Source organism: Vulpes vulpes, chromosome 8, assembly GCF_048418805.1.
Source record: "Vulpes vulpes isolate BD-2025 chromosome 8, VulVul3, whole genome shotgun sequence".
NCBI classification, from domain to species: domain Eukaryota; kingdom Metazoa; phylum Chordata; class Mammalia; order Carnivora; family Canidae; genus Vulpes; species Vulpes vulpes.
This window is the reverse complement of record NC_132787.1, coordinates 77,604,745-77,618,046: the sequence shown is the minus strand read 5'-3', so window position 1 is coordinate 77,618,046 and position 13,302 is coordinate 77,604,745. Positions and strand designations below refer to the sequence as shown.

The 13,302-nt window shown below is 38.2% G+C and overlaps 1 protein-coding gene across 24 annotated transcripts in view; it reads left to right on the top strand.

The window, feature by feature from the left end:
* The window catches only part of MTA3 (metastasis associated 1 family member 3), a 220,688-nt gene that overhangs the window by 104,007 nt on the left and 103,379 nt on the right, over window positions 1-13,302 (top strand). For all 24 annotated transcript variants that reach the window (XR_012003145.1, XR_012003151.1, XR_012003144.1 and 21 more), the window contains one exon: window positions 2,768-2,894. Coding sequence is in view for 14 of the 24 variants with exons in the window: in XM_072767199.1 (XP_072623300.1) it covers window positions 2,768-2,894 (127 nt within the window). In the remaining 10 variants the exon portion in view is untranslated. The remainder of the gene's footprint in view (window positions 1-2,767; window positions 2,895-13,302) is intronic.

Sequence of the window (13,302 nt, the reverse complement as noted above, 5' to 3'; positions counted from 1 at the left end):
ATAATTTTGTATGTGGTATTTGCTGGTGCTAATAGAGCTAATGCAGCAATAACTTCATTGATCTCCATTGTTGAAATATCTGTGCAAGTAAATGGCTGTTTTAGTGCTGGATTTCTCTTTGAGTAGTTCATTAAAAAGAACATTCAGGGGGTGCCTGAGCGCCTCAGTCAGTTAAGCGTCTGCCTTCAGCTTAGGTCATGATCCCTGAGTCCTGGGATCCAGTCTGCATTGGGCTCCTTGCTGAGCAGAGAGTCTGCTGTTCCCTTTCTTGCTCCCTCTGCCTCTCCCCCTGCTTGTGCTCCAGTACTCTGTCAAATAAATAAAATATTTTTTAAAAAATAAAAATTAATAAAAAAGGAACATTCGAAGAATTTTAAGTTGCTTTAGTCTTGAGTTAAGCGAGTCTTTTTCTAAACTAGTTTTTCAATTGAGAGTTTAAAAAAATTGAAAATATTGTAAAAAAGATCTCATGTTTAGCCTCATTCATTGCCCTCATATAGCAGTTTAAAAGCACTGCTATAATTAGAGAATTATATATGTGATCAAATCTCATTTGTGGTTCTGGGTCCATAAATGAGAACTTTTAAGAATAGCGAGAAGCAGAAATATACACACATGTATATCTGTGTGTGTTGCCCATCAGTGTCCCAAAATTAAGTCCTTGAGTCCTAAACTGAAGCTCTTCCTACATGAAGAGCAACCCCCACCCCTGACCTCCCTCCCTGTAGTCTCACCATCTGAGTCCTTAGTGCTCCTGCTATTCCCTCACAGTCTGGCCACAGTAAGGCTGCAGAGGATCTGTAAGCCCCCTAGAGGTATTCTATTAAGAATTTTTTTTATCTAAAATTATTTGGAATTGTATTTGTAAATGACACTTGGTCATTTTTTTCTTTTTAAAAAGATTTTATTTGAGAGAGAGAGAGACAGAGATAGTGAGAGAGAGCATGAGCAGGGAGGAGAGCCCTATACAGGTCTCGACATGGGATTCAATCCCAAGACCCGGGGATCATGACCCAAGCCAAAGGTAGACACTTATCTGACTAAGCCACCCAGATGCCCTTGGTGACTTTTTTTTTCTTTATTTTTATTTTTTTTACTTTTTAAAACTTTTTTTCTTTAAAAATATTATTAAATGCAGTGGGTTTAAAAAAAAAAACAAACTATGAAACTTTGCTGTCTCCTGTCCCTTGCTTCCAACTCTGTTTCTCATAGGCAAATGCTTTGAATTGTTTCTTCCTAATAACTTTTGCTCACGGATTGTCTCTAACACCTTGAATGGTGCCTGTTTGGGCATCTAATAAATCTTGGTTGAATGAATGAAAGATTGTTCTTACTCTGTTTCCAGACTTGATAAATAGTTTACAATTTACGAGTATAATTCTAGGTTGACTATCATTTTTCCTTTTGGATGACATTGCTTCACCATCTTAGGATAGTGTTCCTATTCATATAGAATTCCACTGTGATGCTAGTTTCTTTGCATGTGACTTATGTTTTCTCTCTGTAAACTTTCGGATCTCATGTTAGCACTTAAAAGTAACTAAGTATGCCAGAAATTCAGTCTGGGAAATGTCCCTGAATCATTTCTTTGATAGGTGTTCCTTTCCTCCCTCTCCCCACCAAAAGAGATAAAGAAATGTGTTTTCTCTGTTGTTTCTTTCTGAAACTTTTATGCTTGGGATGTTGGGTTTTGTGAATTATTTTTTATTTTCTTTTTCATTTTCTTTCTTTATACTTTGTTTTTTACTGGTTTATCTCTTTGTCTTAGTGTTGAAATTTCTGGGAGATTTCCTTAGCAATACCTTCTGGATCTTTCTATTAGTTTTTTTGTTTGTGTTCTCAATTTTTTGAAAAAGATTTTATTTATTTATTTGAGAGAGACCTTGCATGAGCAGGGAGAGAGGCAAAGGGGAAAAAGGAAGCAGGCTCCCCACTGAGCAAGAAGCTTTGATGGGAGGCTTGAGGCTGGATCCTAGGACGTTGAAATCCTTAGATGGCGACCTGAGCTGCAGGCAGCTGCTTAACCCACTGAGCCACCCATGCACCCCCATGTTATCAAATTTGAGAAGTGTTATCCTATTTCCATTTTTCCTATTAATGTCTTTTTTTCAAGTGGAGTATTCTGGGATTTAGTTATAGTATTGTAGATAGACTTTCAACCTTCCTCCTGGCTTTTTCTCTTGCCTATTCCTCTTTCTCAGTGTACTTAGTATCTTTGAAGGCTAAGTCACCTCAAGCTTTGTGCTTGCCTCCTCCTTGCATCTATCTGTACATACAAATATATAGATTGTCACTTCCTTCTCTTAGCTAAGCTTGTACTTTTTTTTTTTTTTTTTTTTTACATCTGCTTTCCATCTTCTAAAACTTTTTTTGGCTGAAAGTTTTTCCTCCATTATTGTTTTCACTTTTATTGTCATTGAAATATGTGTACATTTTCATTGCTGTGCTTTTTAATCATTTATTTATTTATTTATTTATTTATTTATTTATTTATTTAATTTTTAAATTTGGGGTGCTTTTATGAGAGTGGAGGAGATAAATACATATGTTCCATCTGCCATTTTAAAATTGCAGTTCTTTCTCTTTGTGGCCTCAATTCATGTCATTTTATGGTTGTAAATTCAAATGACAAGTTAACTATGTAAATTTAAAATAAAATAACGAAAGTTGGTTTGAAGAAAATTTTGAACAAATGGTTGATCTGTCTTAATGTCCAGGTAGATAATGTGCCGTGTAATAATACATTCTTTGAATTTTATTTGTGTAGAAGAAATTGAGGAAGAATCAGAAACAACAATTGAGGCGGACTTGACTGATAAACAGAAACATCAGCTGAAACATAGGGAGCTCTTTTTGTCTCGCCAGTATGAATCTCTGCCTGCAACGCATATCAGGTAAGAGCATCGTAGAAACTGACAGGAAGTATTCAGTAATATTCTGACAATTAGAAACAACACAAAACAGCCTTCTTTGAACCATTTCCAAACTCTCTTCATGATCTTGTTCAACTTAGTTTACTAAAGGCTTCATGATGGAATTTTATCTTGGAAATTTGTAGTGTCATTACCATATTAAAGCCCTGCAGGTGTTCTACAGTAAAAGTAATCATTTTAGCTTTATTTTAATCCAGACTTTTCCAATTGATGTATGTAGCTATTAGCATCCTGCAAAACAATGTCCAGCAAACACTATTTTAGGAAATGCTAATCTCCAGATTCCTAAAACCTTATAGAGTCAGTCATTATAATCCCAGACCTAAAACAGAAGATCTGGGTCCCAGGCAGGTGACTCTTGACCTTGTAGAGCATTTGGCCTTTTATTTTCTCTTGAGGAAGTCTGAGATGAAAACTTCGTATTTCTTATTCTTAACTTGTATCTGCTTTGTGCATTGATGGGAAGCAAGAGTGAAAAAAATTCCGTCCCTGGTTTGTAGTTTTGGGGATTGTGGAGGAATAGTGGTGGTCTTTTATGATATGCTGATGGTACCATTCAAGCATAAATATCTTAGAGGTCTAACAAAATGTTTAAACTCAAAAGATAGGCAATTACTGACTGTCAGGGTCAGGTAAACTTCAGATAGTAGTTGGCATTTACTCAACCTTGGAAAGAGGGTGGGGAGTAGGGGGGCAGGGCAGCATGTTTTACGTAGAGGGAACAGGTGAGCATGGCTGTATGCAGGCAGCAGCTTATGTGTAGGGTGGTGTGTGAGAGAGTGCAGTGTTTTTGTCCACTTCATGTTAATTTCTTTCAGCTTTTGTTCACAGTCTTTCCTACTATAATTCAGCTCTCTACTAGTAAGTCATGAATGCCTTAAAAATTGTATATCAAGGGAAATATAGCATATTAATTTTATTTCAAAAATTGGCCCTGCTTCGTTAGCCTCCACTGTGGTTATTGAATCTGGTTTTTGGGGGGGCTAAGACAGGTTTGGAGACTTACTGAAGCTGTGATTTGGTCCTTGTATTACACACACACACACACACACACACCCAGCTCTCAGATCTTTTGTGCGTATTTCTCTTTTCAGAAATGGATGCAGATTTTCTAAAGTAGAACATGTGTGACAGAGATACTGGAATCCTTGTCCTTCAAATCCTTTGAGAAATAATTTGATGTCAGTAGTTAGCATGACAGCATTGCTTTATTAAAATTTAAAAAATTTGGGGGATGCCTACCTGGCTTAGTGGTTAAGCATCTGCCTTCAGCTCAGGCCCTGATCCTGGAGTCCTGGGATCCAGTCCCACATTGGGCTCCCTGCGTGGAGCCTACTTCTCCCTCTGCCTGTGTCTATGCCTCTCTCTCTGTGTGTGTCTCTCATGAAGAAATAAATAAAATCTTTAGAAAAAAATTTTTTTAATTATTTAAGATTTTATTTCCAATGAGAGACACACAGAGAGAGGTAGAGACATAGGCAGAGGGGAGAAGCAGGGTCCCCATAGGGAGCCTAATGCGGGACTTGTTCCTGGAACTTGGGGATCATGCCCTGAGCCAAAGGCAGACAGGCGCTCAACCACTAAGCCACCCAGTCGTCCCTATTTATTTTTTATTTAAATTCGCTTTAGTTTACATAGTTTATTATTAGTTTCAGGGATAGAATTTAGTGATTCATCAGTTGCATACAATACCCAATGCTCATAACATCAGATATCCTCCTTAATGCTCATCACCTAGTTACCCCACCCCCCCTTTCCTTCCAGCAACCGTTTATTCTTTAAAAGTCTCTTATGAAAAAAAAAAAAAAAGTCTCTTATGGTTTACCTCCTTCTCTGTTTTTATTTTTATTTTTCCTTCCCTTCTCCTATGTTCATCTGTTTTGTTTCTTAAATTCCACATTTGAATGAAATCATATGGTGTCTTCCTCCGACTGACTTATTTCACTTAGCTAATACCCTCTAGTTCCATCCATGTTGTTGCAAATGGCAAGATTTCATTATTCTTATTTTTTAATTTCTTTGAAAGATTTTGTTCTTTATTTATTTGAGATAGAGCACAAGCAGAAGCAAGGGATAAAGAGAGGGGGAGAAGCAGACTCCAACATGGGGTTCGATCCCAGGACCACAAGCTTATGACCTGGGTCAGAGGCAGACACTTAATCAGCTGAGCCACTTAGGCTCCCCAAGATATCATTCTTTTTGATGGCCGAATAATATTCCATTGTGTATGCGTATAACGTGTCTCCTTTAGCCATTCATCTGTTAATTGATACCTGGGCTCTTTCCATAGTTTGCCTATTGTGGACATTGCTGCTATAAACACTCGGGTGCATGTGCCCCTTCAAATGACTATTTTTGTATCCTTTGGATAGATACCTAGTATTGTAATTGCTGGGTTTTAGGGTAGCTCTATCTTTATGTTTTTAAGGAACTGCCATACTGTTCCAGAGTGGCTGCATCAGTTTGCATTCCCACCAACAATGTAAGATGGTTCCCCTTTCTCTGCGTCCTGGACAACATCTGTTGTTTCCTGAGTTGTTAATTTTAGCCATTCTGACAGGTGTGAGGTGGTTGCTCATTGTGATTTTGCTGAGTGATGTTGAGCATTTTTTCATGTGTCTGTCAGCCATTTGGCTTTATTAGGTTTTTTAGGGGACACTGTTTAGATTAGCTCGAGTTAGTATATTCTGTGTGATTTGGGTCCTTTGCTGGAAAAAATAATCAAACTAGGTAACGTAGAAACAATCATTTTATCTACCAATGGAGGTATTTCAAGAAGTAGGAAAGTAAACTAATTTTTCTTCAGATAGATGGAACATGAAAACATATTTCATCATTTTATAAATACATCTGTCACTAATAAATGCTGAAGAGCCATATGCATTTATTACTTAATTGAAAGAAGCTAGAATATAAGATTCATTTTAAGCTCAAGAACTAATGTGGCTAGTCATAAGAATCTGGCCAGAACAAGAATCTGACAAATGGTTTTAAAAATGTATCCAAAACATGCAAGTACATTTGTAATTACCATCCTGATAGCTTAGAATCTGTTTATAAGTAATGTTTCCTTTAACAGATTGGCCAGAATGGAAAAACTAGTATTGTGTTTTTCATCATCCATAAGAACTAAGAGAATATATTGAAATAAAATTATTAAGACCACCCCTGAGTTGAACGTAGAAATTATATAGAATACACGATCCTTTTAAACATATTTTCTGAGTATATTCTAGATTAAGGCAATTACCAAGTGCTTGATAAATAAGATGATGTCCTCATCTTATAAATTTAAGGAGTTTACTGGGTGAATTTACCAGCAATTCTTTTGAATTATGATGAAGCATTATAAACATTTGAGGCTTTTATTTTTTGTTGTCTCGTTTTCTAAGTCCAGAGAGAGTAATACAGAGCCACATTTTCTCATTTGTGGCTCTCATTTTCAAATAGCTAAATGGGGTTAGGAGTAGTCTCTGGCCAAAGCACAGAGCCATGCTAACCAGCCCTCATGCTGATGTAAACAAGTGCACATTGGAGTGATCTTCACAGTTTGCTCATGTTGAAGTCATGCCCTCTCTATTTCTGCTGTAACAGGAGAAAATTACTGAAGCCCCATTGTTCTTTGGCAGCAGAAAGCGGTAATTTGGTGAACACTGGCATTTTATTCTCCAGGGACATTATTAAATGCCCAGAATATCCTCAGTGCCATATGGCACATAGGAGAAAATCTGACTGAGGCATTCCTGAGGTCCTTTGTAGTTTGTGAACCACAATACTCATTGGATATTATCAGCTTTTCAGAGTGGCATAGAGGCAACTCTTTGTTCCTTCTGATTCCACTGGCAGAGAGAATGTAACCAGGACCAGGACGGTTCTGGATAGTTAGTGATTCACTTTGTGTTCACAAGCTAGGTAGGATTTGAACAATGAAAATATCTTGGAACACTTTTGGAGGGTACAAGGAGAGAGGCAGAATGCTTCGTGCACAGTGCCTGAAGTCATTAGTAATAGATTATGTGCTACGTGGGCAGCCCTGGTGGCTCAGAGGTGTAGCGCCACCTTCAGCCCGGGGTGTGATCCTGGAGACCTGGGATTGAGTCCCATGTCAGGCTCCCTGCATGGAGCCTGCTTCTCCGTCTGCCTGTGTCTCTGCCTCTCTCTGTCTCTCATGAATAAATAAATAAAATCTTTAAAAAAAAAAGATTATATGCTACATACACTCTAAAGCACTATAAAATTGTTATGTCAGCTGCTAGACTTGTTATGAATCTATATATAATACTGTATTCAGTCTCATAGATAGACCATATTTAGCAAACTTGGCTTTTATAAATTCTAACATTCATTGAACCTTTGTACAGATTTTATTCCAGTTGCTTTATATGTGTTTTTTTTTAGTCCTCACACTGACATTATAAAGTAGGTCCTATAATTATCCCCATTTTACAGATGAAACTGAGGCACAAAAAGGTTAATTAAGTAACTTGTCAGTTTCACAGCTTTTATGTGGCAGATTGGGAAATTGAAATCAGGCCACCTGGCTGCAGATAGATAGAATTATGATGTGTACATGATTGGAAGTGTTAAAAAGTATCAGAGATAAAAGGAAAGCTATTGAGTTACTTGTTGGATAGGTAGGCTCTTTGATATTTTATTTTTTCTACATAATTTTTCTAGGTAGATGTTCAAGTCAAATGGACAGAACTAAATTAAAAACTAAGTTAAACATATAAACCGTACTATCCTAGTAAAAGATGATGCTACTGTGCTAGATTAGATTTAGTAGCAGCTGGGAACTACCTACTTGATTGGATGCCTAAGTTTATGGATATGTCTTGTAGATGGTCCAATGTCAGTTTTTCCACATCTTGAACACAAAAAGCTTGGCTTTTTTAAAAGCTGCTAATTACAGCATTCTACATGTAATGATTAATGCCTCTTCCCAGCCTCTGGTGCAGGTAGTCAGTCATTTCAAAAGAGCCAGTCCTTTCCTGTTTGCCAACAGCCTTTGAAGTTATGCTTCATTGTGTCTTTAAAGTATTTTCTTAGGTACCTGTTGATTATTGGCCTTAAATTTTTCCTGCAGTAAGGGTGTTTAGGTGATTCGTTCTCTAAGTCTCCCTTGTTATGAAGAATGATTGGTGATAGAGAAACCATTATATTCATGTTGTTAGACCTGGCCCTCATTCAGAGAGCATCACTGGTAAAAATCTTGTCTACCTCATTGCTTTAACCTTGACTATGCATTTTAAGAAGTCCGGAGAAGCTATTCCAGACCCTAAATGTGAGGTCAGCAGTAGGATAAGTCTTAAAGACGTAAGTGCACATAGTGTTCAAGTAGTCCCTTAATGCCAGAATGCTTCAGAGAAATCCTTACATTCCTATCCTTTCCCAATCTGCCACTGGCTTTAAACAAATTTTAGGTTGGGATTCCAGAATATAACCATTACCATTGCTCTGTAGAAGATGGGCAGCAACCACAATTTATACAGAACTTTTCTTGGTTGAAACAATATACCATGTTGCTTCTACACGGTCTCCTCACCACCAAAATGAGGAGCTTTTTTTTTTTTTAAATATTTAATTTATTTATTCATGAGACACACACACACACACACACACACACACACACACACACACACAGAGGCAGAGACACAGGCAGAGGGAGAAGCAGGCTCCATGCAGGGAGCCCCATGTGGGACTCGATCCTAGGTCTCGAGGATCACAACCTGAAGTGAAGGTGGGGCTAAACCTCTGAGCCACGCAGGGGCCTCCCCGCCCCCTTTTAAAGACTTTATCTATTCATGAGAGAGAGAGAGGCAGAAACAAGAGAAGCAGGCTCCATGAAAGGAGCCCGATGTGGGATTTGATCCCAGGACTCTGGGATCACACCCTGAGCCAAAGGCACATGCTCAACCACTGAGCTACCCAGGTGTCCCAGTGAGGAGCTTTCTTAATTTAATTGAAAAAGTATCTTGAACAGCAGATAAAAATCTTGGGGCTTATATATAATTTGTCTAGATTGTTCTAGTCAGACTCAAGAGTATAAAATTCTTGGAGATTGGTGTCTTTATTTTTATTTTTCCTGCCTACTGTGGAACATAACACAAAATAGCCAGTTAGAATTTGATGCTTGCCTAGTTTTCATTAACTTTCTGTTCTTGAAGGAAATAAAAGTCATCAGGAGATAATAGAATAATCTCTTCTCAATTATTACTGACGTAAATGAAATTTTATATTATGTGTCTTTCCCCTTTCATGAGAGAGATTGGCTGTATGGAATCATGGGTTGCTCAGGACTCCCAGGGAAAGTGAGTTACTCAGAGTCACCATCAGGCTTTTACCTGGAGGGCTAGGCAGAGGATAGGAAATTGTTTTTATGTACATACAATCTGTCACTGAACAAAATGAGTTTAAGAGCAGTAGTATATAGCAACCATGAGAAAGGGAGAAATGGAAGTTTCTAGTAAGCAAGAGTTATTTGAGGGATGGAAGATCATAGTTCTTTTCTTAATCCCTAGTGTTGGTAAGGGTAGGGAAATCAATAACACCTATATTCGAGTATTAGTATAATTAAAAACATCAGATTGTAATGTGTGCATATCCTTTGATCTAACAATTCCATTTTTTGGATTTTATTTAACCAAAATTTCTTTTTCTTTTTTCTTTTTTTGAAGATTTTTATTTACCTATTTGAGACAGGGAGCGCTCATGAGCCAGGGGAGGAGCAGAGGGAGAGGGAAAAGAAGGCTCCCTGCTGAGCAGGGATTCCAATGCAGGGTTCAGTCCCAGGACCAGGGGATCATGACCTGAACGGAAGGCAGATGCTTTGACTGACTGAACCACCCACGTGTCCCTTAACCAAAGTTTTTTATTTTATTTTATTTTATTTTATTTTTTTTTAAAGATTTTATCCATTCTTTCATGAGAGACACAGAGAGAGGCAGAGACACAGGCAGAGGGAGAAGCAGGCTCCATGAAGGGAGCCCAATGCGGGACTCGATCCCAGGACCCCAGGATCACACCCTGAGCTGAAGACAGACGTCCAACCATTGAACCACCCAGGCATCCCTCTTAACCGAAGTTCTTGATGCAAGCTTAGAGAGAGATATATACTGATTTGTTTATTAAATAGTTGTTTTATTTAGTCAGTAATTTTTACTTTGTGAATAAATGGAATCATTATCATTAGTAAGCATGTATCTGCATCAGGAATGTAAATAGAAATTTAGAATTTGATAGATTTCAGATTTGTTTTAATATCAGAAAATGCAAACAACTTTATTTTTTTTAAGCTTTTATTTATTCATTTGAGGAAGAGTGAGAGAACATAGAGGGAGAGTGAGAGGGAGAAGCAGACTCTCCGCTGATCAGGGAGCCTGATGTGGGACTTGATCTCAGGACTCTGAGATCATGACCTTAGCTGGAGGCAGACACTTAACCAACTAGGCCATCCAGGCGCCCTGTAGGCAACTTTCATCTTTATAATTTTCTATATTTCAGGTTTTTTTCTGAACAAAACACAGTAGACACAGAATGGGAAGAACTTTATTTTAAAATTTGTGAATTTGGACATTAGAGAGGGAAAATGCTGTTTTTATTTTATTTCTATCCTCTTCCTTGCTGACAACATGGCTGGTTCTGATGAAGACAGAATAGATGGAGATCCACTAGAACTCCTCTTTATCCTCCTTTTTCCAGTAGTAGAAAACTAGTATCATTAACTATTGTTACCATGTGATAGCAGACCTGTTTCTAATTTAAGGATACATTTTTCAAATATATTTCTTGCAAAATGCTGTTTCTTTTAAGAATTATTGTCAGTTCAGAGGTGCTTATGTGGCACAGTTGGTTAAGCATCTGACCTTTGGTTTCTGCTCAGTTTAATCTCAGGGTCATGAGATTGAGCCCTGTGTCTGGCCCCGCACTAAATGTGGAGTCTACTTTGAGACTGCCCCCACCCCCAAAAGACTCTCCATTTCCCTCACTTCCTCCCTGCTGCATGCACACTTGTGCTCTCTTTCAAATAAATAAATCTTTTTTTAAAAAGAAGAATTATTGTCAGTTCATATTCCCACTGCAGTGCATTATGACTGCCTGTTTTGTTGTTCCTTCAATGTTATTGCAAATTAAAAATTTAAAGATCTTATTTATTTGAGAGAGAGAACGAGAGGGAGAGCACAAGCAATGGTGGAGGGGCAGAGGGAGAGGGAGAAGCAAGACTCCCTGCAGAGCAGGGAGCCCGAGGTGGGGCTCGATCCTGGGACCAACTGAGCCATCCAGGTGTCCCTGGATATTAAAAATTTTAAATAAACTTGTTTATTTTCTGATAATGAGAGAATTCTAATTTATTGTTGAAATGTTGAAAATTCAGAAAAAGATAGACACACACACACACACACCTCTGTAGTTCCTCCATTCAGCAGCTCTGACATTCTGTTGTATCATTATTGCGTTTTTTCTTTTCTAATTTTATGTGTATTCATTGGATTTTGGCTGTGCATTGCTAGAATTGACTTGGAATGACAGAGGCACTGCATTATTTGTGTCTAACTTCCTCTCTCATTAAGTAATATTTATTCTTCAGCGCCACTAGTGTCATCTTTGCTCTTTCTAGGTTGGTTGGTTTGTTTTTAAATATTTGAGAAATGTAGTTGGAAAAGGAACAATGGAACAGCAGGAGGAGGGGAGGACAGTTAAATTAAGGCTGGAAAAATTCCATTCTTCAGAAGCTGACAGACATGCTTGATAAGTTTGATATGTGTGAAGGAGCAGAATGAAACTAGAGTAAGAATACTTTGTCACTCAGAAAGAGGGCTCATTCAAATTACAAATGCAAGTGTTACCACCTTGGGGCAAAGATTTACTCTGATCATGAAGGTATTCTCCTGTTTTCTTGAAGTTTTACTATTTCATCTTTTGTATTTTTTAACCTGCCTCCCCCTTTTACAGTAAGTTCTATGCACAACATAGGGCTCAAACTCAAAACCTGGAGACGAGTCTCTTGCTCCACTGACTGAGCCAGCCTGGTGCCCCACTTTTTGTGCTTAAGTCTGTTTTATGTATATGATGTGAAGAGGGGTCAGTCAGAAAACTAAGGTTAAAAGATAGCATTGGGGTGCCTGGCTGGCCCAGTTGGTAGTGAGTCACCCGGCTGGCTCAGTCAGTAAGCCTCAAACTCTTGTTTTCATTCAGGTCGTGATCTCAGGATCATGAGATCAAGCATCAGGCTCTGCACTAGACATGGAGCCAGCTTAAGATTCTCTCTCCCTCTCTACAAAAAGATACTGTTTACAATGTCATCGAAAAGCATAAAACATGGGATCCCTGGGTGGTGCAGCGGTTTGGCGCCTGCCTTTGGCCCAGGGCGCGATCCTGGAGACCCGGGATCGAATCCCACGTCGGGCTCCCGGTGCATGGAGCCTGCTTCTCCCTCTGCCTGTGTCTCTGCCTCTCTATCTCTCTGTGACTATCATAAATAAATAAAAATTAAAAAAAAAATTAAAAAAAAAAAAAAGAAAAGCATAAAACAGAATAAATCTAAAGAAAGATGTATGAGGAAAGGGGAAAGGTGTAAAAACTACAAAGAATTGCTGAAGGAACTAGACTTTAAAAAACACAGGATAAGTAAATGTATGACACATACTGACATACTCAGTTTTCCCCAAATTGACTCCCCCAATTGATCCAAAGATTCAATGCTATTCCATGGAAAAACTCAGCGTGTGTGTGTGTGTGTGTGTGTGTGTATAAGGGTGTATGTGTGTGTAAATTGAGAAGTTGATTCCAAATTATAAGAGTGGAAAGGACCAAGAATATTGAAAATAAAGTATTTTCAAAGCGTGGTTTGTGGACTCCTCCCATGTGTCCCTTAGACCTTTTCAGGAGGTTTGTGAGATCAGAACTATTTCATCACAACAATAAGATGCTACTGCCTTTTCCCCATGTTGATTTTGCAAACGCAGTTGTTGATAAACTTAACATGAACCAGATCGGTGGCACTAAATTGTGCTAGAGTTGCCACTATATTCTTAATCTCTATGCATTTGCAGTAAAACAAACAAAAAATTAAAATATCAAATTCCACTTAAGAATGTTCTTAACACTATATGTTGGCAAACTGAGTTAAAAAAAAAAAATGTTCTTGGGATCCCTGGGTGGCTCAGTGGTTTAGCGCCTGCCTTTGGCCCAGGGAGTGATCCTGGGGACCCAGGATCAAGTCCCACATCGGGCTCCCTGCATGGAGCCTGCTTCTCCCTCTGCCTGTGTCTCTGCCTCTCTCTCTATCTCTGTGTCTCTCATGAATAAATAAATAAAATCTAAAAAAAAAAAAAAAAGTTCTTGACAAAATAGTACAATTTATTATTTT